Source organism: Pinus tabuliformis, chromosome Q (assembly GCF_031772625.1).
Source record: "Pinus tabuliformis cultivar Carrire ecotype Pingquan chromosome Q, CPIR1, whole genome shotgun sequence".
Classification (NCBI taxonomy): domain Eukaryota; kingdom Viridiplantae; phylum Streptophyta; class Pinopsida; order Pinales; family Pinaceae; genus Pinus; species Pinus tabuliformis.
The window spans coordinates 937,455,066-937,478,236 of record NC_142296.1 but is presented as its reverse complement, the minus strand read 5'-3'; the positions used below and the strand labels follow the sequence as shown (position 1 = coordinate 937,478,236).

Sequence of the window (23,171 nt, the reverse complement as noted above, 5' to 3'; positions counted from 1 at the left end):
ACCTTGAGGTGCTTTTCCTATTCACTGCACTCCTTGCCCAATTTGAGTTTGTATTCCCCTACAACTACACTTTATCTCTCCTAACATATCTTAATCCATACTCCATTGTATCGTGCAAGTACTTGAGAACGTGTTTCGCTACAATCCAATGCACTTGCCTTGGTTCCACCATGAATTGGCTCAAGGTGTTCACAACAAATCATATATCCGGCCTAGTGTTGACCATATACATCAAAGAATCAGTTAATTGCCTATACAAAGTGCGATTCTTGAACTTTGAATTTGAAGCACTTAGCTTCTTCATATTGGTGATCATAGGTGTAGTGATAGGCCTATAGTCTGCCATTCTGAACCTCATGAAAATATCAACTGCATATTTCCCGTGCCCAATGAAAATCTTGGCAGACTATTTCCACACCTCTCATCACAAGGAGCAATGCATCATGTCAACATCCTTCATCTCCAACTCTAAAGCCAAATCCTATTTGCACATCTCAATGAGCTTCTATGACTCTATGAGAAATAGGTCATCAACATAAAGTACCAAGACGAGTGGATCGTCACGCACAGGTATGTCGTACAAATTGGGATCCACCTCTCTCTTGGTGAAGCCCATGCTCAGCAAGTACCCATCAATCCTTGATTACCATGCTCGACAAGTACCCATCAATCCTTGAGTATCATCCTTGAGTGCAATGGTAGCTGGCCTAGTTGAGTAAATTGCTTAGGAGGATCAATGGAGTCCATGGAGGCTTGTGATGGAGGGATGTTGACTTTCCTTGCATAGCTACATCCTGTTGGAGCCATTATTGTGCATGGTTTCTCCTTGGAGCATGACACGTACTTTAGAGTGTAGTGTCTCTTGTGTTGGCCTACAAATGCTCATTGTAGGTTGCTTGTAATGGTTAAGGCCCAAATTGGATTGTTGGACTCTCTTACCTCTCATATAAATACAGGAAGGGGAGAGTCTTTCCATTCATATATGTTCTATCACTCTTTTCGATTCTTGTGATGTAGTCTAGAGTAGAGTGCTCACTAGCATCTCTCTCTCGCTATAGCCGTAGCTTTTGCTCTCTTTCTCTCTCTCAAGTCCCAAGGGTTTCCTGGCCTTGTTTGAGTATTTTGGAGCATCTTGGAGGTATAGAGTTGAGGTTTATTTGCGAGATATTGGAGTTCAAGCTTTTGTGATAAAAACCTAGGTTGGAATTGTGAAGAAGAAGAAGAGTACTTCTTGACTTCGAGCATGTGTTGGAGGGATTATTGCATATTGGATCTTGGTTGCTAGGATTTTGTTGATTTTCCCTAGCTAGGGTTGGGAACTTTGAGAGGATTTGTACTAGTCTTGAGGGAAGGCTATGGAATCTATATGTGTACTTCATCTTGGACATATTAATGAAGTTTCGGGCTGTCCCAATGTTGCACGAAGCGCCTCCCCCCATGTTTCCAAGCCCCGAAGCATGTCCCATACGGAAGCGCCTAGGAAGCTTGGCCGGAAGCGCGTTTCCGAAATTCGGAAGCGTCGCTTCCGAATTTTTTGCCGCTTCCTGGAATTTCGGAAGCGTGGTATGGAAGCGCCACTTCCAAAGCGCGCTTCGTACGACGCTTCGGAGGAGGAAGCGTATGCTTCCCGTACGCTTCCTTACGCTTCCGGAAAAGCGTTTAGAAAATCGTTTTTTTTTTTTTCAATTTTTTTTTTTTGTAATTTTAGGTGAGTTTGCTTGTTGGGGGTGGGTCCACCTTGGGTTAGGGTGACGAATGAAGGCAAAAAAATAAATAAATATAGCAGATGCTCCCTCATGGTAATGTTAAATTCTTAAAGTAAAAGTGACATTCTCCTTTATTTTTCATTTTCATCCACTTTTACTTAAATTTTTAACATTACCATGAAATGACTCAGGATGTTTGAGAGTGGTTCCAGCCTCATTGGACTTCATATGGAGAAAATAGAATTTCATATCCTATTCAAAATTCAGCAGACTTAACAGTTTTCAGGAATTCAGGATCAATGGGATTGTGGCATTTCATTAGATTATATCAAGTATGAAGGCATGCGATTAGCATTTAATCAAGAGCACCAAGCCCTATATGTACCTTAGTGTTGGTGGTGTTAATTGTTGAACTCCTTTGTCACGCGGCACGCCCTTAGCAAAAAATTACCTTTCAATCAAGTCAAAATCATCGATCAAGCATGTTAAGCTTTTTCTACCATATTTTAAGTCTTGAATTAGGTAGTTTGATCAAAATTGGGCTATGTTGACTAATATCCCTAGACAATCGAGGTAGAGGCAAAGGCTAGACAAGAGGAGAAGAATCTAGATTCTAGATGGTTGATGCTTGAATAATTAATCATTAATGTACAATGGATGTTATATCTATCTTGATTTATGCAAAAATATGCATGTTTTCATGTCTTCTACAACTAATTTGGTATTTGGGATGTTTGTTTTGAGTATAAATGCAAAAAAATATAAATATATATATATATATATATATATATATATATATATATATATAGCAGACGCTTCTGCGGACGCTTCGCTTCCTAGATTTTTGGAAAATGACGCTTCCGCGTCCCTGCTTCCAAAAAACGCTTCCGCTTTGCCCCCGCTTCGTGCAACATTGGGCTGTCCAAAACTAGTGTAATTTTTAGATTCGATTTTCAGTTATATATGTTCTTTATGAATTGTTATATGCTGCCATATCTTGCTGATTTGACATAAGTAAAAGGACAGTTGTTAAGTGATTTGGCCTCTAAGTGAAGAATACAAGGGGCTGATTTTACTGTTGTCATACTCTTGTTATTTTTTATCATTACTGCTGTAAAAGGGTTTTTTTGGATGTGGTTATTGGTTGATAAGTTACCCTAAAAGGGCTGAAAATTATCGCAATGTTCTTGTGTCTTTTCTCTTTGAACTGCTGGGAAGTTTGGGCTGTTTGGAAGTGAAATGTTGCACTTTTTTCGCTGCTGTTTTGTACTTGATTTTTGAGCAGCCCTAAGGTTGAAAATTCACAGGGCTAAGATCAAAGAAACCTTTTAGGTTGAAGATGATATTCTATTTTGCTTTGCATTTCAGTTATGAGAAATTTCCACAAAAATGCAAAGCCACAATATTATCTTGAGACATTCATGCCAATTTAGAATATTGGAAACAATGTTTGCTTTTGCAAAGAAGTACAAATTATAGTTCCTGGAACTTTGGTATTAAGATCATGGACATTAAGGACAGCCATAAAGAAACTATGGAGTGCCTGTTGAAAGTGGAAAGAAGCTATTATGATGTCATTTTCATTTGTCCTTGTGGAAATCTTTTCGCCTACAATGATCCTTTTGAAAACTGAACTCGTCACCATGAATGAACAGTTTTTCCTACAGATGATTTATAGGAAAAGCCCAGCTGTATCCTTACAAAACTCGATAAAACTAAGAGGAAAGACCAAAAAAAGACTAAAGCCTAAAAATAAAAGAGTAACATACAAATAATAAATTATGCCTCATTTCACACCACTCTTGCAACTTAAAGCTGTAATCTATATAAATCGTGTGCAGTGTATTTGAAGGGAAAACTTAAGGTTTTGGAAGGGGATATAAATGCATGTTTTAGAAATGGATTTAAGGTTGTGGGCCATGCTTTTCATCATGGCAGGCTCAGTTCAAGGAGGATCCTCTTCATTTTTAGCTCTGATTTTAATCATTGTGGGTCTCTTTTTGTGGAGCATCTTTTGTATCGGCTGACTCTCTCTCTCTCTCTCTGTGATGTGTGTATTTTTTTCCCGTTTTATTTTTCTTTTCCAACTTTCTGAATGCAAACTTCGTGAAATCCCCCACTCTTCCTGGGAATATCTGGATGGAGGATGGTGTCAATTGCCAGCTGCAAAAGCTGTTGGCAACCCGAAGGATTTGGACCAGTTTGGAACTCTGTCCTCCCCATTTACAACATATCCTTGATGGATGGCCCAAACAACTGAGATAACCCTTGGGTCTAGTGTATATAGATATATATATATATATATATATATAGACACACACACACAATCAGCTGTATCATATTCAATCTTTTCAAAATATTTACCATATCTATTTCTTTACCTGTGACTGTATTCATGCAAGTTAACATTAAACACTTTACAAGGAAGGGCTCTTGGTGTTTATGCAATATTGGTATTGGCACATGACATCATTTTTTCGACAGTACTTGATCTCCCAGGACAAAATTGTTTGCAGCTATTCCCCGACAATAAAACATGCTCCATTTTAGTGTCATTTCATGGGACTTATAATAATGCATGAAACCAGAGCGAGAAAAGGAATTTATTTCTTATAGTTTTGAGTGTTGTATTCTGAATCTGCAAGACATTGTCTTTTATTATGGTCATCAAGGTTCTTGACTTACAATTACAGAAAATGTGCTAAATTATTTCAAGGCTTGTATGATTCATTTATCACAAGCTTACCTATTTTTAAATGTGGGCAACTGTGCTAAATGTTTTCGTGTATGCTATTATGATACTCAGGTATAGCTGGATCAGTGCTTGCAAATGAAAGACAGTTCTCGAAAGTTTCAGACTTTTTCTCAGGTGCTTTTAAGGTAAGTGAATATGTTATTTTGACTTTACCATTTAGATGCTTCTTTAGTTTGTTGAGTCAATCTGGCTTCAGATTCCCTTTTGTTCCCTTCTTTACTTTTATCTTTTATAGATACTTTTTTGGTAGTCAATATGGTTTCTGATTCTTTGGTTCACTTACCTTCACATTGTTCAATGACATCCTATTATGCTATCGATGAAGCTTCTTTTCTTGTTATTGAATTGATATTGTGAAGCAATCTTACACCTGTTGGGGTATTTGGTGTGGGACACTGCAACTCTTTTCTTAATTATAAAAAACTCATTACTATAGAAAATTTACAGTCAGTATTCGTCAAATTGGTGACATGGTGGCACACTCCTGGTCTTATGGTTGACCACACACGATTAAAAAACTTGCATTTCTGAACAAAATAATGTTATGAGGTTCCTATTTGGCTTAATAAAGCTTCAAAGCTTAAAAAAAATAGCAGAATGTGAGCTGCACTCGGTTGATCATATGAATACAAACAGCAAAAGCAAAGAGAATGAGGCCTGTTAAAAACCATTGCTGGGTGAGGGTAATTCCTTATCTTGTTGGTGCCTAAGTTAGTTGTCTGGTGTAAATTTTACAAAGGGTGGGTTTCACCCCCAGCCTCTCCCCTACTGCCTATCATCTTTCTTCTCATTTCCCTCCCTGGTTAGAATTTTGTAGATTTTGTGGTGAGGGTATCTTATTTACTTACAGCTCGTAAGACCCCTGCATCGCCTATGCCATTAATTCTCTCTCATGTGTGGTGTAGACCTAGATCTGCTGTGAGCACCTAGATCACACATTTGGGGAGTCTTGACACAAAGATGGATTACTTTCTGGAGCTGAGGGAAAACCTTATTGTCCACCCTCCTTACACGCGTATGCATTGTATGTGTGCCCTGAAGATTCCCCTAGGTCAGTTTTGTGTGGGTACTCATAGACTGCAGGTTGATGCTTTTCACCAACTTCATTGGCCAGAAAAGGTCTTCCAGTGTGGCCAATTACAGGAGCCAGTGATTAAGGTGCATGTCATTTTTCAGCGCCCTATATAGTGCGAGATCAGATGTCGATATCATTGCCTATTTTTGGGAATTCAGGGGTTCTCTTTCTACCTTCTTTTGCTACTCTGACTGGCAATGCCTTGCTCTCTTTGTGAAATAGGTTTTAGGTGCAGATCTCATTATTTAGAGGTCTTACATTGGTCAGGGACCCTTATGAGGATCATCTCATATTCCTTGTTGGGCCATTTTATTGTAAAAATAAATGATAGATAGAGACCTAGGGTACTTCAAAGCTCAGATTGGTGAGACCTTGTGTTCCCTCCCGATGGGCTCCCCCAAGGGGTTGACTGATATGTTTGAGGCCTATGAGGGGTTTCTGTTCCAAATTGCATGCTGTATGCCACCATACCAACAAGAAAACTAGCTCATGGAGCTCTAGAGTTGAGCCCTTAGCCTTAGCCTACTACTCACTAGGTTCATTGAAGTAGCCAGGTTTCTATCAAGAGATTCTTCCCCTCAACCTTAGATGTTGGGACTCGGGAGAGCTAGGCTTCCTCATTCTTGTGTGCTCACCCTCTGTAGGATCATAAGAAGATGCCCCCCTTAGTCCCAACTAGTGTTGACGATATTTGAAAATATCGTGATATTTTCAAAATATCGCCGATATATCGTGTGACGACCCAAAATATTGCCGGGCAAGCTGGGCCGTGACTACAAAAGCAAATTTTTGACTTTTCTTTGTTCATTTTGCCTTCTTAGTCTTGGAGAAGGAAGGGGAAGTACTTTGTGGTGGTTTTCAAGGAGGGATTGAGGATCAAACAACCATTATCATTACCAACCGAATTTTTTTAGTGGATCAAAGATTCAAGAACAGTGAGACAAACTTCATTTCTTCCTTTAACATGTATGTTGTTAAAATTCCTTATGTTAATGATTTTTTTCATAGATTTAGGGTTATGCTTGCTTGCCTCTTTGCCTACCAACATTTTGCTTTGTTTTTTTTCCATTTGCTATGATTTTCATGCCCATGAGCCAATGCAAGGGTTTTCTCCATATTTGGACAGCAAGCTTCATTTTTATTCTTTTAACTTTCTTATGCACCCTCTTATTGCCATTTTTCATTGCAAGTAATGTAGTAAAAAAATTATTTTTTAAAATGAGGTGGCTGTTATTTTTTGTGTATGGGGTTTAATGCCAATTTTTTGTTTTTTTGGTGCCCTAGGTTTGAATTAATCCACTACAAATATGCCAAAGCCCTTGGACCCATTTTGGGAGTATGGGGAACCTGATGGTGGGACAAATTAGACATATCTAACGTGCATGTTGTGTGGGGACAAGATGGTAGGAGGGGTTACGCGATTGAAATACCATATGGCTAGACTCCCTGGACATGATGTTGGGTTTTGTACGAAATCTAGTGTGCAGCTTATACAAAAAGCTCTTCAAGCAATTAAGGAAAAGGACAGAAAGAAAGAAGAGGCAAAAAGAAACAAGGCTGAACGTGCAGGTAAATCTTTTGGGATATTTTCCGATTTTGAGGCTGAGGGTAGTGGGAGGGGCCCCATAGCGTCACTTGCTAGTGCTAATGTTATTGGGAGTGGGAGGTCATCCTTTTTTGTTCCACGAACCGGACATGGAGCACAACCTTCCATAAAATCAGTGCTTAAAAAAAAGGAGAAGCAAGAAGCAGATAGAGTTATGGGGAGGTGTCTTTTCTGGAGCAACTTACCTCTCAGTATCACCAAAACCAGTCCATTTTGGCAGCCAGTCCATTGTGGGCCCAGGGTACAAAAGTGCTACATATGAGGAGTTGCGGGCCATTCCTTCAAGCAGAAAAGTAGGACATCAACTCTAGATTGGTGGAGTTGAAACAAACATGGGAGGTGTTTGGATGCATAGTGATGTCTGATGGTTGGACAGATAGGAAGGGTAGGACCCTTCTAAATTTTTTGGTACATTGTCCTGAAGGTACCATGTTTATTATATCAGTGGATGCATCAACACATAAAAGATGCAACATTGATATGTGAGTTGTTAGATGGGTTCACCCAGGAGATTGTTGTGCAAAATGTGGTGCAAGTCATAACAAATAATGCAACTAATTATGTGTCTGCCAGCACGATGCTTATGGAGAGGCACTGCACATTGTTCTGAACTCCATGTGCAACACATTGTATCGATTTGTTGCTTGAGGATATAGGGAAACTCTCCTTCATCAAGGAGGTGATTGATATGGCTAGGAGTGTTCCCCAGTTTATATATTACCATGCATTTGTTCTTGGTCTCATGAAGAGATACACTAGAAACAAGGAGTTGCGGTGTCCTGCAAAATGTTTCCAATCACATGTTTTACCACCAACTTTATTACTCTTCAGCCTTTGCTTCAATGCTAGCTTGAGTTGAAGCAAATGTTTGTTTCTGATGAGTGGCGTGATTGTAGATACAACAGGAGATAGGATGGGAGAGCCATTGCAAAAATGGTGTACACTGACACATTTTGGCAGGGAGTAGAAGAAGTGTGCTTAATTAGTGAACCTATAGTAAAGGTTCTGAGATTGGTAGATGGGGACAAGCCTGCAATGGCTTATTTGTATGAGGTCGTGGATAGGGCCAAGGAGGTCATTCATGCTTATTATGCAGACAAGGGTTCTGTTGGGCTTAATAGAGAAATGATGTTATGGGATGCGATTGATAGTTGGTGGATAGGGATGCTTCAGCGACACATTCATGCAACAACACTCTTCCTCAACCCTGCATTTTTATACAAATGCAGCTTTGATTTTGATGGCAAGGTAATGAAAAGGCTCCATTCTTGTATTCATAGGATGGTACTTGATGTTGAGCTTCATAGCAAAATCAATTGCGAGATACAATTTTATCGGGGTTGTGTTGGCTTATTTGGCTTTGATGATGCTATTAGGGAAAGGGCCCCCTTCACGCCACGTAAGTGACAATTCATGACTCATTAGAATTTACTTATTTATAATGCTAGATTTTATAAGCCCGGTCTTCATTCTTATTATCTTTGTAAATGCTTTTAGTTTTGTTTCACGAGATGTCTTGAGATTCCCACTTTGTGCTGGGTCCCAACCTTGGATATACTATATTAGTCACTTTGCTACTTTTGTGGTCTTTGTTGGACATTAATAAAATTATCGTTTCTTTCTATCTTATCTAACTTTGTGGTTATTCTGCTTAGTTTTGGGTGTACAAAAGAATAATTTACAATTACATGCAAGAAGTCTTCGAAAGGAGCATTAATTTTATGCTTGACATTGTTTTGCATATACTTTGGAGTCTTGGACTTGTCTTGGCACCAGGTGGATGATTCCTGTATTTTCGACGAGGTTCAAATCTTCCAGATTTTCCAAACTTTTTCTTTGATCCAAAAGCAAAAGTTTGAGACTTTTCATTATTGGGTTCGATGTCATCCTTGGCTTTCAATCTTGTTTCTTCTAGAATACACAACTCCCATAGCTCATTGAAGTTTGGAGTGTTCTTTCTTGAATAGATGCTGGTCACAAACTACACACTAAAGGTAGAGCATTGAGTACACAAGTAGTCAATTCAGAGTCAGATATGACTTGTCCAAGACCTTGTAGTTGATCCTTCAATTGAGAGATTTTCACAAGGTATGAGGCCAAGTCTTCATCTTTTGACAACCTTGTTTTATAAAGTTGATTCCTTAAAGATATTTTCTAACCTGTAGTGCTGACAGCATATTGTTTTGCCAATTTGTCATAGATTCCTTTAGATGTGCCCAACTTTGCAACAAGGGGGATAAGATGATCTTTGATGGATTGAATGAGAATTCTTTGAGCCCTAACTTCTCCTTTATTGTACTTTGGCCAATTCTTGAGTTTTGTCTTTATTTGGTATTGAAACTTTGCTTAAAACGTGATCCATGACTTCCTTTTTAGGTGGCCAGGCATCGGTCTTCTAAAGTGTACTGCTGTTTTGTAGACTTCCGGAAAGCTTTTGACTCAGTCCCGAGGGAAGATCTTTTTCAAAGGCTAAGTGAGATCGGCATTTCCTCTACTCTCCTAAATGCTATCATGCGCCTATATGAGGCCGTCCTTGGTCGTCTCCGCACAGTCAGAGGAATGTCGGATTTTATCCGAAGCACCATTGGAGTCAAGCAAGGATGCCCCCTTTCTCCTACTCTGTTCGGGATCTATATCGATGAACTTGAGTCCTTTCTCCGGGAGCATACTCAGGATACGGATGGATGTCTTCTTAACCAGGTCCTAATTTCCATCCTTCTCTTCGCAGACGATATTGTCCTCATTGCCTCCTCCCATGAAGGCCTTCAGAGACAGCTGGATGCGCTCGTAGCCTTTTGTGACCGGAGGCATGTCACTGTAAACTTGGGCAAAACCAAAGTGATTATCTTCAATGGAGTCAAGGAAACCTCTGATTTCCATTTCCTATTTAAAGGAGAAGAGATCGAGACTGTCAGCGCCTATACATATTTAGGAGTTCAGTTTTTAGGACCTCGATTCAGCCTGCGGCCAACCCTTCAGCCTCGGATCAACAAAGGGTATGGCTCCCTAGCCCTTCTGGAGAGACAGTGTTTCCGGCACCATTTCCAGGACATCTTGTCCAAAATGTGCATCATGGATACTTTGATTCGGCCCACAGTGCTTTATGGCTCAGAAATTTGGGGCCCCTCTCTCCTAGAATCGGATTGAGCTTCAGTGGAACGTGTCCAGACTCTCCTTCTACGCCGTTTTATTAGGTGCAAGCAGACAGTTCCCCAGCACATCCTTCTAGCCGAGTTCGGGGCTCAACCTTTCCGCCTAGAGGTGATATTCAGGCTAGTGTCACTCTTGCACAGACTTCGTGGCCTGGCAGAAGTGAGGGAGGGTCGTGACAGATACCCATATTTAGCATATTGCTCCTAAGAGAACATCGCCCGTATACAGACATGCCGATCCAAATGTTGGTACACCGGTGTGACAGAGATTCTGGAGGCTTCAGGATATTAGAATATTTCTATTTAATGCTCATTCTTTTAGCTGTTGCTATTTTTATTCTTTTAGCAGTTTCTTAGATGAAACTGATTGTTTCCATATTCTACATAGAAACCAGATGTTTCTATTATTGTAAATATCTCTGTATTATCATTGAGTTGTTTTGCTCATTCTAATAAAATTCATTCAACATTCTTTTATGGTATCAGAGCGAGGTTAAGAGATTTCTTGAACAGTTATCTCTCTGCATCCTAATCTCTTGAGTCCTTTCTAAGGTCGAGCTCTCTGTAAGCTAGGTAGCCTTCACTGAGTCTTAGCCTCGGCTTTGCTCGCTGTGATAAAAGCTTACAGTCGTCCATCTCGATACAGAAATGGATTCTTCTTTTGCATTATCATTTGTCTGAGGAATTAACTTTGTGGCGGTGATCGTTTCGTGGGAGCAGGATTCGTTTTTTTTTGGCTGGCCAGTTTGCTCGGAATCGTGAAAGTCATTCTAACTCTCCGGCTCGGAATGGTGAAATCGTATTGAAATTAAAGCCCGACATCAGCTCCGAATTGACGGCTTAAGAATTGTTTGCAGATCAGTCATTTGCGGGAGAAGTTTCAAGTCTCGATCTCACCTATACGCAAATTTTGAATCACGGGCCAGATAGCAAATACCCAGGTTCACGCATTCGCTCTTTAAAAAAATCAGCTCGATCAACCAGGCTCGGGCGTCATTTGCTGTTTTCATTTGCGGGCTGATAACAGCGATAACACCAGTTTCGCTGTTTTCATTGACGGCTTCATAACAGCGATATATCGACTGCAACGGCTTCCTATATTGACGGCTCCGCTTCTCTATTGACGGCTTCCTAGGGCACGTAAGTACGCAAATGTTCTGAGAAATCTTGTTTTATTACGGTGAAGTTCCGTTCAAATTCCCGTGTTAACAGAAAATTCTCCTTCGTATGGCCGATTTGTCCACTTCAAGGTCAAATTCATTATTGTTTTAGTGTGAAACAAAATTACGATCTTTAGCAACCAAGGGAACTGTGTACAGCAGAGAAAAAATCAAAGAATTTTACCGTTCCAGAAATTTCGTGCCACTGTTTTTTGCGTTTCCTGCCTGTGCTATCAGTGTTTTGTTTAAAATCGTGGGTCATTTTCGGCGGCTACCACAAATCCGATTACAATCCACGTAATCATTCCTGGTCAAAATTTGTTTTTTATGCAACCGTCAGCCTCTTCAGCTATCGGTTCAACATTTCTTGGTCCGAAAGAGGTGACTTTGGATTAGTAAAGGCAGCAGAAACCATAAAGAGCATCCATACTACAAACAGCCGGTATTTCAAATTTAATCGGACAACAGCTTGTATTTTCAAAATTTTCAGAAGTTTTCTGTACTTCATTTTTTCAGCAGATTTGAAATTTGTTTCCAGCATCTGTCCAAATTTTGTTCGGATCAGCCGACATCTGCATTGAAATTCGTGCCAGAATCCTTTGTTGTGTTTCGTGTCTTGAGAAACGGGAAAATGGCCACGCTCACCAATCTGATGTTAGAAGGAAATCAACGCTTTAATGGCAGCAACTATAACATTTGGAAACAAAGGATGCTGACCATTTTTGAATACAGGTGTCTTGATCAGCTCATTTTGGGCAAAGAGCCTCGTCCCGGTACAGCTGGTACCGATCAAGATAAATTTGATGATCGAAATCGAGAGGCTGTTATGCTTCTCAAGCTCTCTGTCGCTGATGATCAGTTACCACAGATTCCTTCTGGCAAGACAGCTGCCGAAATCTGGCAACAGTTGAAAGAATTGCACGAGACATCTGACAAAAGCAGAGCATTTTTTCTCAAAAATCAGTTGTTCTCCATCATGATGGATGAACATATGTCTTTACAGGAACATCTCAACAAAATTAAAGACATTCGAGATCAGCTTGAAGCCATTGGTCGGACCATGGAGGAAGAAGATATGGTAGTCATTACTCTGAAAAGTCTACCAAAATCTTATGAACACTTCATAGAAACACTCAACATTACGACCACAAATGTTGATCTGAAGTTTCCAGATTTATGTACCAAACTTCTGCAGCAGGATCGGTGGAAACAACAGTTTGGTAGTGGTGCTACATCAGTGCCCTCGGAAAATGCATTTACTGCAAAATACCAGTCCTCTCAGTGCTTTCAGCAGAAAGGCTCTTCTCAGCCTTTTGATCCTGCTAGGAAGAAAAGTGTGCAGTGTAATTACTGTCACAGGTTCGGTCACATGAAGAAAGATTGCCAACAGAGGATTGCTTCTGAACAGAAGAAACAGGGAGGGCCACATCAGACATCAAATGTTGCAGAACATTCTGAGCAGACAGATTCTGCCTTTTATGCCTTTATGGCTAAAAGGTCTTCAGAACATGTTCCTTCCTCTGCATGGTACATAGATTCTGGTGCATCACGCCACTTCTCTCACAGGCGTGACTGGTTTATTGACTTCTCACCTTTCAGTGATTCCGTGGTATTTGGTGGAGGTGAAAAGTACACAGTAGCTGGCAGGGTACAGTTCAAATTCAGTCTGGTGGACGCACACTCATATTTCTGAATGTATACTATGTTCCTGGTATGGAAATTAATCTGCTATCTGTCAGCCAGATTATGAGGAATTCTCCTCAGCTTAATGTTGTGTTCAGTGCACACAAGTGCTCCATCATTGACAGGGAGACCAGTCTAACAGTTGCTGTTGGCCTAGAGGACCATGGTCTATACAAGCTACTTGACACCGGTGACTCTCCAGAAGTGGCTCTAGCAGCACGTGTCTCTCCCATCAGCACTCTATGGCATCAGCGATATGGGCATCTAAATATGCAGTATCTCTCTCAGCTCTCTCGGGAGGGACTTGTGTCAGGATTACCTGATATTTAGACTCAGCAGTTGGGGGTATGCAGCGCCTGTCAAGCGGGAAAGCAACATCGGTCTTCATTCAAAGATGGAGAATCTTGGCGCGCATCTAAGGTACTTCAGTTACTTCATGCTGATATTTGTGGTCCTATGAATACAGCTTCTATCACTGCTTGCAAATATTTTTTACTTATTGTAGATGACTTCAGTAGAAAGATGTGGGTGTATTTTTTAAAAAATAAATCTGATGCTCTTAGTACTTTTCAGAAGTTTAAAACCTTAGTTGAAAAAGAATCTGGTTGTAATATCATGACCCTTAGGACCGACAATGGGGGGGAATTTTGTTCCTCAGCTTTTGCCAACTTCTGTGATATTCATGGCATCAAACGTCAATTAACCACACCTTACACTCCCCAGCAGAACAGTGTTGTCGAGCGTCGCAACCGCACGGTTGTTGAAATGGCTCGTTCCATGTTACAACACAGGAGTATTCCAAACAAATTCTGGGCTGAAGCAGTATTTACTGCTGTTTACCTTCTTAACCGATCACCTACTCAGGCTGTTAAAGGGAAGACTCCTGAAGAAGTTTGGTCTGGTCGCAAGCCTAAGATCAGTCACCTCAAAGTATTTGGCTCAGTTGCATATGTTTGGATTCCACCTGCTAAGCGCTCTAAGTTGGATTCCAAAAGTCAGAAACTCATGATGACAGGTTACAGTGATCATCACAAGGCCTATAGGCTGATAGATATAGCCACTGGTCGTCTTAGCTTCAGTCGAGATGTAGTATTTGATGAAGACAGGATTCTTTCAGTCTTCTTCTTCTGAGCAGTGTTTTGAGGATCAGCCTCACAGTGTTCTTCTTCCGGTTGGCCCACCTGATGGGAGGGATGATGTAGCATCAGTATTTGATAATACTCTATCTGAGCTTCCTCCAGAAAATAACCCTCCCCTTGCTGCTCCTATTGCTCTTGAGTCTTCTCCAGCTCCTCCTGATATTGGTCACTCTACTCCTGATATTGGTTCTTCTACTCTTCGGCCTAAATGGTGGGCTAAAACCATTGGTGATCTCCGGGATGATGAGCTCCTTGAAGGTAGAACTTCTAGACATAAGAACAGACAACAGTCTACAGTCAATTTTGCTCTTATGGCTAACCTACACAGTATTTTTGAGCCTCAAACCTATTCAGAGGCTAAGGGTACATCTGAGTGGGAACAGGCTATGGAAGCCGAATTCCAGAGTCTTCAGAAGAATCACACCTGGACACTTTCTGATCTTCCTGCCAAAAAAAAGCCCATAGGCTGCAAATGGGTGTATAAAGTGAAATACAAAGCTGATGGAACCATAGACAAGTATAAAGCTCGCCTTGTGGCTCGAGGGTTCTCACAGAAGGAAGGCATTGACTATGAGGAGACTTTTGCTCCTACAGCCAAGATGAGTACCATAAGGCTTGTGCTTGCCCTAGCAGCTCAGTTCAATTGGAAAGTTCAGCAGATGGATGTAAAGAGTGCTTTCGTAAATGGTGATCTCCAAGAAGAAGTCTACATGACGCAGCCTCCAGGATTCAAGGTTGCTGGTCAAGAACAGAAAGTGTGTCGGTTAGCTAAAGCAATCTATGGATTGAAACAAGCTCCTCGGGCTTGGTACATGAAAATTGATCAGTACCTGACAGATCAGGGTTTTCAGCGGAGCCCATCTGATGCAAACCTGTATATCAAGCATACTGGTGATGATATCTTGTTTGTGGTTGTCTATGTGGATGACCTTATCATTACTGGCAGCTCTGCACATTTGATCCATGGGATCAAACAAGATCTATGCAGAACTTTTGAGATGACAGACTTGGGACTTCTTCATTACTGTTTGGGGGTTGAAGTTTGGCAGACTGAAAATCAGATCTTTCTCTCTCAGTCCAAGTATGCCAAAAATCTTGTGGAAAGGTTCAGAATGCAGGATTGCAAACCGGCCACAACTCCTATGGATCCAGGGCTCAAACTTTCAGCACAGGAATCCAGATTGAGCGTCTCCCTCCTTTTCAATACTCTCTGAATGCTCCAGGCCACCTCCTTCCCAATCAGCAAGAGCTGAATAAAATCATTAAGGAAGATATTTACAAACGTTACATTTAGATTACATGGACCAACCCTCCCAATGGGTTGCGACCTAAAATGGCCTTTTACGCGGAACATTGCTTGGAGATCAAGGATGGGCTCATCATCAGACCCCAATACACGTTCCAGCATTGGATGCATGCCCTTAGAATCCCCCTCGGGCAGCTCAGAGTCAGATCTCATAGACTCCGGGTGGAAACAGACCACCACATTGATAGAGTAGATAGGATCTGCCAGCTTTGTCACTTACAGGAGATAGAGACAGAGACACATTTCATCTTCGGATGCCCTGCATACTACGAGATCCGGGGCTGTTTCCATTGTCTCTTCAGGTCTTCTCAAACCTTGTCCAGCTTCCTCAGATATGTTGACCAGAGATGCCTAGCACTTTATCTCCAGGAGGCCTTCAGATTTCGGGCCCGCTTTCTTCAGCCACCAGCCAGACCGGACACCACACAAAAGATCATGGACTTCTTTAGAGCACTACCCTCAGCATGAGGCACCAAAAGAATCATAGACCGACCCACAGACACTGAAACCAGATCAGTGCGGTCTCGGGGGGGGGGGGTCGACCCACCAGACTGCACCAGCGCTCCAGGATCAGTTCCACCCCTGTGAGGCGTTTCAGAACTTCTAGGAGACATCAACGACAGCCCAGTATGCCCACAAGACTGCAGACTTTGACGAGCTTCTCTCAGTTTTCTTCTCTCGACCTCGGATGTTAGGAGTAGGGGTTAGACAGGCCCCCCCCTTCTTCTTCCTCTTCTCCTTCGCTGCTTCATCGTAGCGCTTTGTTCCGAAGCTTCTTGACTCTTCATTTACTTTTAGATGTATTTCTTGCTTTTAAATAGAAATGTTAAAGGGGACCGTTTGGTCCACCGACTTGCATAATGTAATCATTTGTAACTGACAGTCCCGTTGACCTATTATGGTCATTTGTTGGACATTAATAAAATTATCTTTATCTTTATCTTATCTTATCTTCTTCCAAGCTTGGAAGTTTGATGATCCATTGAGTTTGTTGCATTCCTTACAAAATGATGCCATTTGATTCGAAGATTGAGACATGGAGAGTAATATAGTACTTACTTGTCAAAGGAGTGAAATGCTTGATGATGGTACCCTCGAGTATCTTGATGGTCCTAAGCATTTTGATGATTCCAAGAGTCTTCTAGGATGGTTTGGTACAATATTATCTTCAAGCTGCTTCAATGATGAATGATGATACTTCCAAAAATGCAGATGATGCTCCCAAGAATCTTGATGCTTCTAAAGATTTTCGAGGATGTTCTTAAGAGATGTATTCTATAGAGAGGTCTTCAAGCTGCTATGATGACTTTTTGAATGAATATGAGTGAACGAGAGCCTCCAATGATCATGAGAGAGATGGATAGCTGATGTAGTAGTCTTTCTTGAAGATGAATGATGGTTTTTGAGTCTTCTTCCTTATGCCCTTTGCAAATGATGCCCTCCAAGCCTCCAAGGTAGCTAGGATGTTTGTTGTAGAAATATCTTCCACTTATTCCAACAAAAGTGATCTTCAAGCTGCCTTCTCCTCACTTTAGCTCTAATACCATGTTGGGAAACCAATAGGCAAGGAAATTATGTTGATTTATCTTACTTGATAATTGCTTGTGAATACATGTTGTCTTCATCAAACAATTATCAAAATATGAAACACAAATATAATAAAAAGACAATGAACACAAGCCAGCGCAAAACCCCACAACGGGGAAAACCCCAACATGTCTTCTTATAGAATCATATCAAAGTGAGAAATGCAAGACCCAAAAACCAAGACCAAGACCTCTCACATGATCCAAGTCAGCCCTCCTTCAAACCCTCTTTAACCAAGTCAAATCCAACCAAGCCAATGATGGCCAAAGCTCATCAAATCTTGGCCAAATTCAGATTTTCGGACCTTCAACACTTCTGAAAGTTTTCGCCCTTGCAACAGATCTGAACCTTCGCACGTGTGATAGAAATTAGGGTAGAAACTTCGCACGTGTGGCATAATTCTCTCTCCCTTGGCTTTCTTTCCTTTGACTTTCTATCTTCTTCCTTGACTTTCTCATTGGCTCTCTTCTTGGCACAAGAATTGAAGTTGTTGATGATAATCCAAATGAGGTCGAGTTGCTCTGTGTTTATACACATCCATGAGGTCAAATAGGTCCCTTCCAGGGTTGACTTGTCCAAGCAAGGGCCAACTTGGTCTTGTGGGGACATGTTAAAATTGGCAACTGGGGCCAAACTCCATGTGGGTCTACTTATTCATGGCAACTGATATTTTTCTTGGATTCCTCTCGTCGAGAGGTGTAGGATTGATCTAAAGATTATCCGATACCGACATGTATTCATGGAGATATGAATTTATTTGTGTTATGGGACAATTTGTCAAGGTCAGCCAGCAACCAAATTGCCCCCACATGTGCTCAACGTTTTAGTATAAAAAGAGGTGGCTTGCTAGTCATTTGTTCACACACTCTTCTTGTGATCTCTTCCTCTCCACTTGTCTTTGGGTTTTGGTGGGAGGAGAGATCCTAAGAGACAACACTGCCCTAATGAAGAGATGCCCTAGATCTGAATGCTGCCATGGGAAAGAAGGATCTATGCAGCCCTAAAAGAAGATGACCTAGCTTCTAACACTGCCCTAATAAACGCAGTTAATGGAGGAAGTCTCAACACTGTCTTAGAAGAGAGTTCATTCCCTAAACGCAGACCCTTAAACGCTGCCATACACTGTCATATAAGGATGCCCTAGACTCTAACACAGTCATGGTGAAGAAGGCTTTAATGCAGAAGAGAAAGGCATCTGTATCGTTGGTATAGAAGAGACCCTAAGCTGTCCTAAACACAGGTGTAAGAGACCCTATGATGCTGATCTATGAAGACCCTAAATCCGCTATCAGTGTGCCCTAGCCGCAGGCTTGTGAGAGGATTTAATAGCAGTCATGATGGAGAACCTTCAACGCTGTTCTAAAGACTATAATGTAGCCTTGGAATCAGTAAGGAAAGGCATAACATAGACACTAAGACGTTGTCCTTATATGCCCTAACGCTGTCCTAAAAGAGACCTTTATTTGCAGCAAGGCGAAACCCTAGTCATGAAGGAGACACAACTCTAACGTTGCCCTAAATACGGTCATGGAAACACAGCAAGGAGTGGGTAAAAACGCAGGTCTATAACAAACATCTAGACGCTGATTTAGGAGGGTCATATCATGCCCTAGCCGCAAAGAATAAGAGGGCTAATGACTGTATAAAGGAGGCCTAAAAAGACAGGTTCTAAATGTTGTCAAGAGAGCTCCATATACGCTGTCCTAAGGTGGCCCTAATCCGCAGCTACAGAGCTGCCCTAGCTGCTGTCTATCTAGCCCTTAAGAAGGGTCCTGTAGCATTGACAGCATAGTGATAGGGTGCAACAATATGATATGATGGGACAACATAGTAATAGGGTACAACAACATGAATGTATTGAAGTGCAGCATGAAGGATGCAACATGTGTATGATGGGTGCAACATAGTGCACAATGATGGGTACAACAGTCATTGGTGCAACATAGTGCACAATGATGGGTACAACAGTGAATAGGTGCAACATAGTGCACAGTGACAGTGGTGCAACACAATGATGCATAGTGCAGCATGATGATGAAGAGCAGCATGTTGGGTACAACATGATGAGGTACAACTCAGTGATGGTGCAACACAGTGATGATGAACATGGTATGATGGTGTAGCATGGTGCAGCACAGTGATAGGTACAGCAACGTGATGGAATCACTTGTGTTCGGATCAGCTACCTCATGTGTTATCTTCTTAGAGAAGATCTTTGCTCTTATTATGACAAGTCAAAATGTTGACTTCTGAATCCTGATGTATACATACTATCTCTCTCTCTCTGCTGAACTATTGAAGAACATATAAGAAGAATTGATCAAGGGTTTCCCCACATTGGGGTTTGTCCTTGGCCGGCTCCACATCTTGTGTCCTCTTGTCTTGGCTTGTCTTCTGTGATTTATGTTTATGTTCTATCTGCATTTTACTATCATGCTAAATGTGATTGCTAATCTGGAATTGATATTGAGCTAAAATGGAAAATTGAAGTAAGTTTGCTATCAACATAGAACATACCCAAAATTAACAGGACAAAATTGACTATTTTGACTCAAATAAAATTCTTTTTCCTCTTTCGTTCAGAAGTCCAAATGGGACTTGACTTAAGTACAATAAATCTACTCATCACAAATTTTCTTTTGACTCAATAAACCAATGTTCCACCAAGACTCCGTTGCAGGGAGATGCGGGTGTGGGGAACGCAAAGGGGGGACGTATGGGAGTACTTGCTAAATTTTATGGAAATTTTGGGGGTGTGGGGGGGACGTCGAGGTATATATATATATAATTCACTTATGAATTTAAATATTGTGTGGATCAATGTATTACTATTAGTCTATTTATGCTTTCATTATTGAATATGAACTTGAATTATATATATATATATATATATATATATATATATCCATCCTCATCATTCATCCATACCATGAGATTCAATAATAAAATTCAATAATGAAATATTCAAATACTTCTATCCATATCATTCATCATTTATCATTCTATAATCTACATTGATTTAAAAATTAAATTCATCATTCATCATTCTATAAGAGCTCAATGGTGGGCAAGATATTAGAGCTCAACGACGGCAAGAGACCACAGCTCGATAGCGGGCAAGAGAGCACAACTCGACGACGACAAGAGAGCACTCAGCAGAGCTCGACAACAAGCAAGAGAATTTGGGAAATGAATAGGTAAGTTAACCTAGGTAAGTTTTAACATTTTAATTTTTAGTTTTGTTTTATTTTTATTTTATTTTTTAAGTTTTTTAATACATGAATTTTATTTTTTTAATTTATTTTTAATGTTAAGTGTTCTTAAACAAATTCGAGGGAGGATGCACTAGGGGGTCCGCCCAAAAGCACCCCTTTTGGGGAGTTGTGTCCCCCACACTGGGGAAATGCACCCCCCTGTATCTCCCCACGACTCCGCAAAAGGGGCGCGTGGGGAAACACACCCCTAGACGTCCTCCCGTCCTGGGTGCGAGGGGTACGTGCACCCGACCCTGGGGGACGCGTCCTCGTTGAACATTGCAGTAAACCCTAGAAGCATGAAGAACATGTTTGAATAATGCAATAATAGTAATAATCATAATAATTTTTTTCCATGAAATACAAGATGATACAAGTACAATGACAATTATGAAAACTGAACCTAGTTACATTTTCCAACATGAAGTTGGTGTATTTCTCCCATCTTGCATGTTGCTTTATCATTTAAGCCTTGCTTATGAAAACTTTTCCTTCTCTGTTCATGGATTGAAACTTCTCATGTGTGGTTTTTGATAGCTTAGTTTCCTGAATTATTGGTTGTTGTCTACATTTGTAATACTCTTGGGCCATATTTCTGCAATACAGGGCAGCAAGAAAATGGGACTTCTAGCTTGTACTTTTCAGCCATGTTGTTCCTTTACCATCTTTGGAGCAACCTCCCTTTTGAACTTTGTTATGACTCCATTCATCTAATACTAGGTACTGATTTCCAGTCCTCCCATCCACTTTTATTTCTGCAAGTTTCAGATCTGTGTTGTTGGAAATTACCCTTCACATCACCTTGCACTTCATTGCTTCAATTTCTATCCACCCTCATTAGGGAAGCCTCCCTTGAGCCGGAGAAGAGCTGGCCTGAAGAGAAGAGGAGGGTTGGTGAGGTGACAGTGGCTAACCTACTAGTTATACAAATCTATCATCTCAGTGCCTGGCGCTTTCACATGTTCAGGATGACGGATTGAGTGGTTACAGGATTGAAGCAATCTTCATACTTCAGTTGGATTATGATTTTAAAGTTTATGCTTTTGTAAACACAATTATCTGGTCATGTCTACTATTGGTGGATAACCTATTTCATTATAGATGTTAATGGTCTACTTCCTATTATATGGTTTAAAAAATTGTATGTTTGTAATTGCTTGATGGTTGATGCTAGAATGTTTATACATTAATATAATCTGGATGACATTTCTAATTTGACAGCAATATAGTATTCATATACAAGTAGTACAAATATGTATTTTTTCATATATCCTGCAACTAATTTGGCATTCTGCATGTTTTTTTGAGAAATGGTGCTCCCACTCCTGTGTTTTTGTAACCTTGGTTTGAAGTCCTTGAATCTCTGCATTTTTTCATATTCTGTAACATCATGCAACCATTATATTCATCCACTTCTCTCACCTTATATATTATTTTATTGGAATTTTAAGTGTGGTTTATACTTTAATATGCTCTGAATAGAATGCATTTGAATCTACAAAGGATGAGGCCTACTGATTTCTATTTTTGTTCACTTTCTTTGTATCTAGTATTAAGTAACTAAGAAAAAAGATTCACCATGGCAAAAATTGTTTATTTGCAGATTTAGCTACCTCAAAGGAGGCTATTTTAATCCTGGTCTTTGAATGAATGGCTCCTTAGAACTAGACCCCCAGAATTTCTTAGCTAGGAATGCTTAGATGTAGTGTATTCTAAATAGGTTTTGATAGCATGACTTAATATTCTTTCAGTATGAATGGTGTCTATGCATGCAGTGCTATGTGAACTAGATTGTTATCGATAGTATATTTTGATTTTTTATTCTGTTTACCCATGTGATATGTTTCTCTATACCTTCAGGTGATTCGAAAGCATTTAAAGGAGGATGAATCACAGTCGAAGGAAGCGTCAAATGATAATTCTTTGATGGCACAGGTAGGCATGTCCCCTCAGAATCAACATTTTGCAAAAATGTTTTGATTTAAGATGTGTTAGAATTGTATCCTTCATGTGACGTGTTTATTTCACTTAATTATCTAGATAATGTAGCAGTGTGTTTCAGTGTATGCTAGTTTTGGCCTGTTTGGATTTGATTGAAACCATCCTTCAGTTTGTCACATGAAATATTTTTCCAAGGAAAATCTTGTGGGATCTGCCATTGTTTCCTGGAATACTGGGTGGAGGGCTGCTTGGCTGGTAGCCACAATAGTGGCTGGTAACCTGGCTGAACTCTGCAGAAGTTGAACTTCAACTGGACTAGGACTGGAGACCTCATGATGAAATGTGATTTGAAACAGTCTGTTTGAACTGATTGAGCTAACCCTCCTGGCTAATTGTCACATGAAAATTATATAAAGAATTCTAGCAGTTAAACTTTAGAGAAAAATCTCCAGTTTTTTTTAAATTTCTGGTTAGAGTGATATATATTGAGCTTGAATTTAATTTTCTAATTGATGATCATCCTTCAAACTGAAATCCTTTTGATAGGATTTGCAAGAAGATATTGTTCCATACTTTGTTATGTTTAAAGGTGTGATAATTGCCCCTCTATCCATTTTACTGGATATTTTGCAAGATGTACTATGAACTGAAAGTCATGAGATTTTCGTTTATAGTGTCAACTGTTGTTTGTTGCTGTCTACCTGTGAATGGGAAAGTAATAGACTTATTAAGGGCATTAGGCCTTCATTTTTTCTAGTCAAATGCGTATAAAAATTTGAGTTCAAATATTGGTTTATTTAGGGTTAT

At 40.3% G+C, this 23,171-nt stretch overlaps 1 protein-coding gene across 2 annotated transcripts in view; it reads left to right on the top strand.

Moving 5' to 3' along the window:
* The window catches only part of LOC149222538 (uncharacterized), a 160,657-nt gene that overhangs the window by 35,162 nt on the left and 102,324 nt on the right, over positions 1–23,171 (top strand). For both annotated transcript variants that reach the window (XM_089385505.1, XM_089385504.1), the window contains 2 exons: positions 4,513–4,586; positions 22,284–22,358. In XM_089385505.1, the coding sequence (XP_089241631.1) occupies positions 4,513–4,586; positions 22,284–22,358 (149 nt within the window). The remainder of the gene's footprint in view (positions 1–4,512; positions 4,587–22,283; positions 22,359–23,171) is intronic.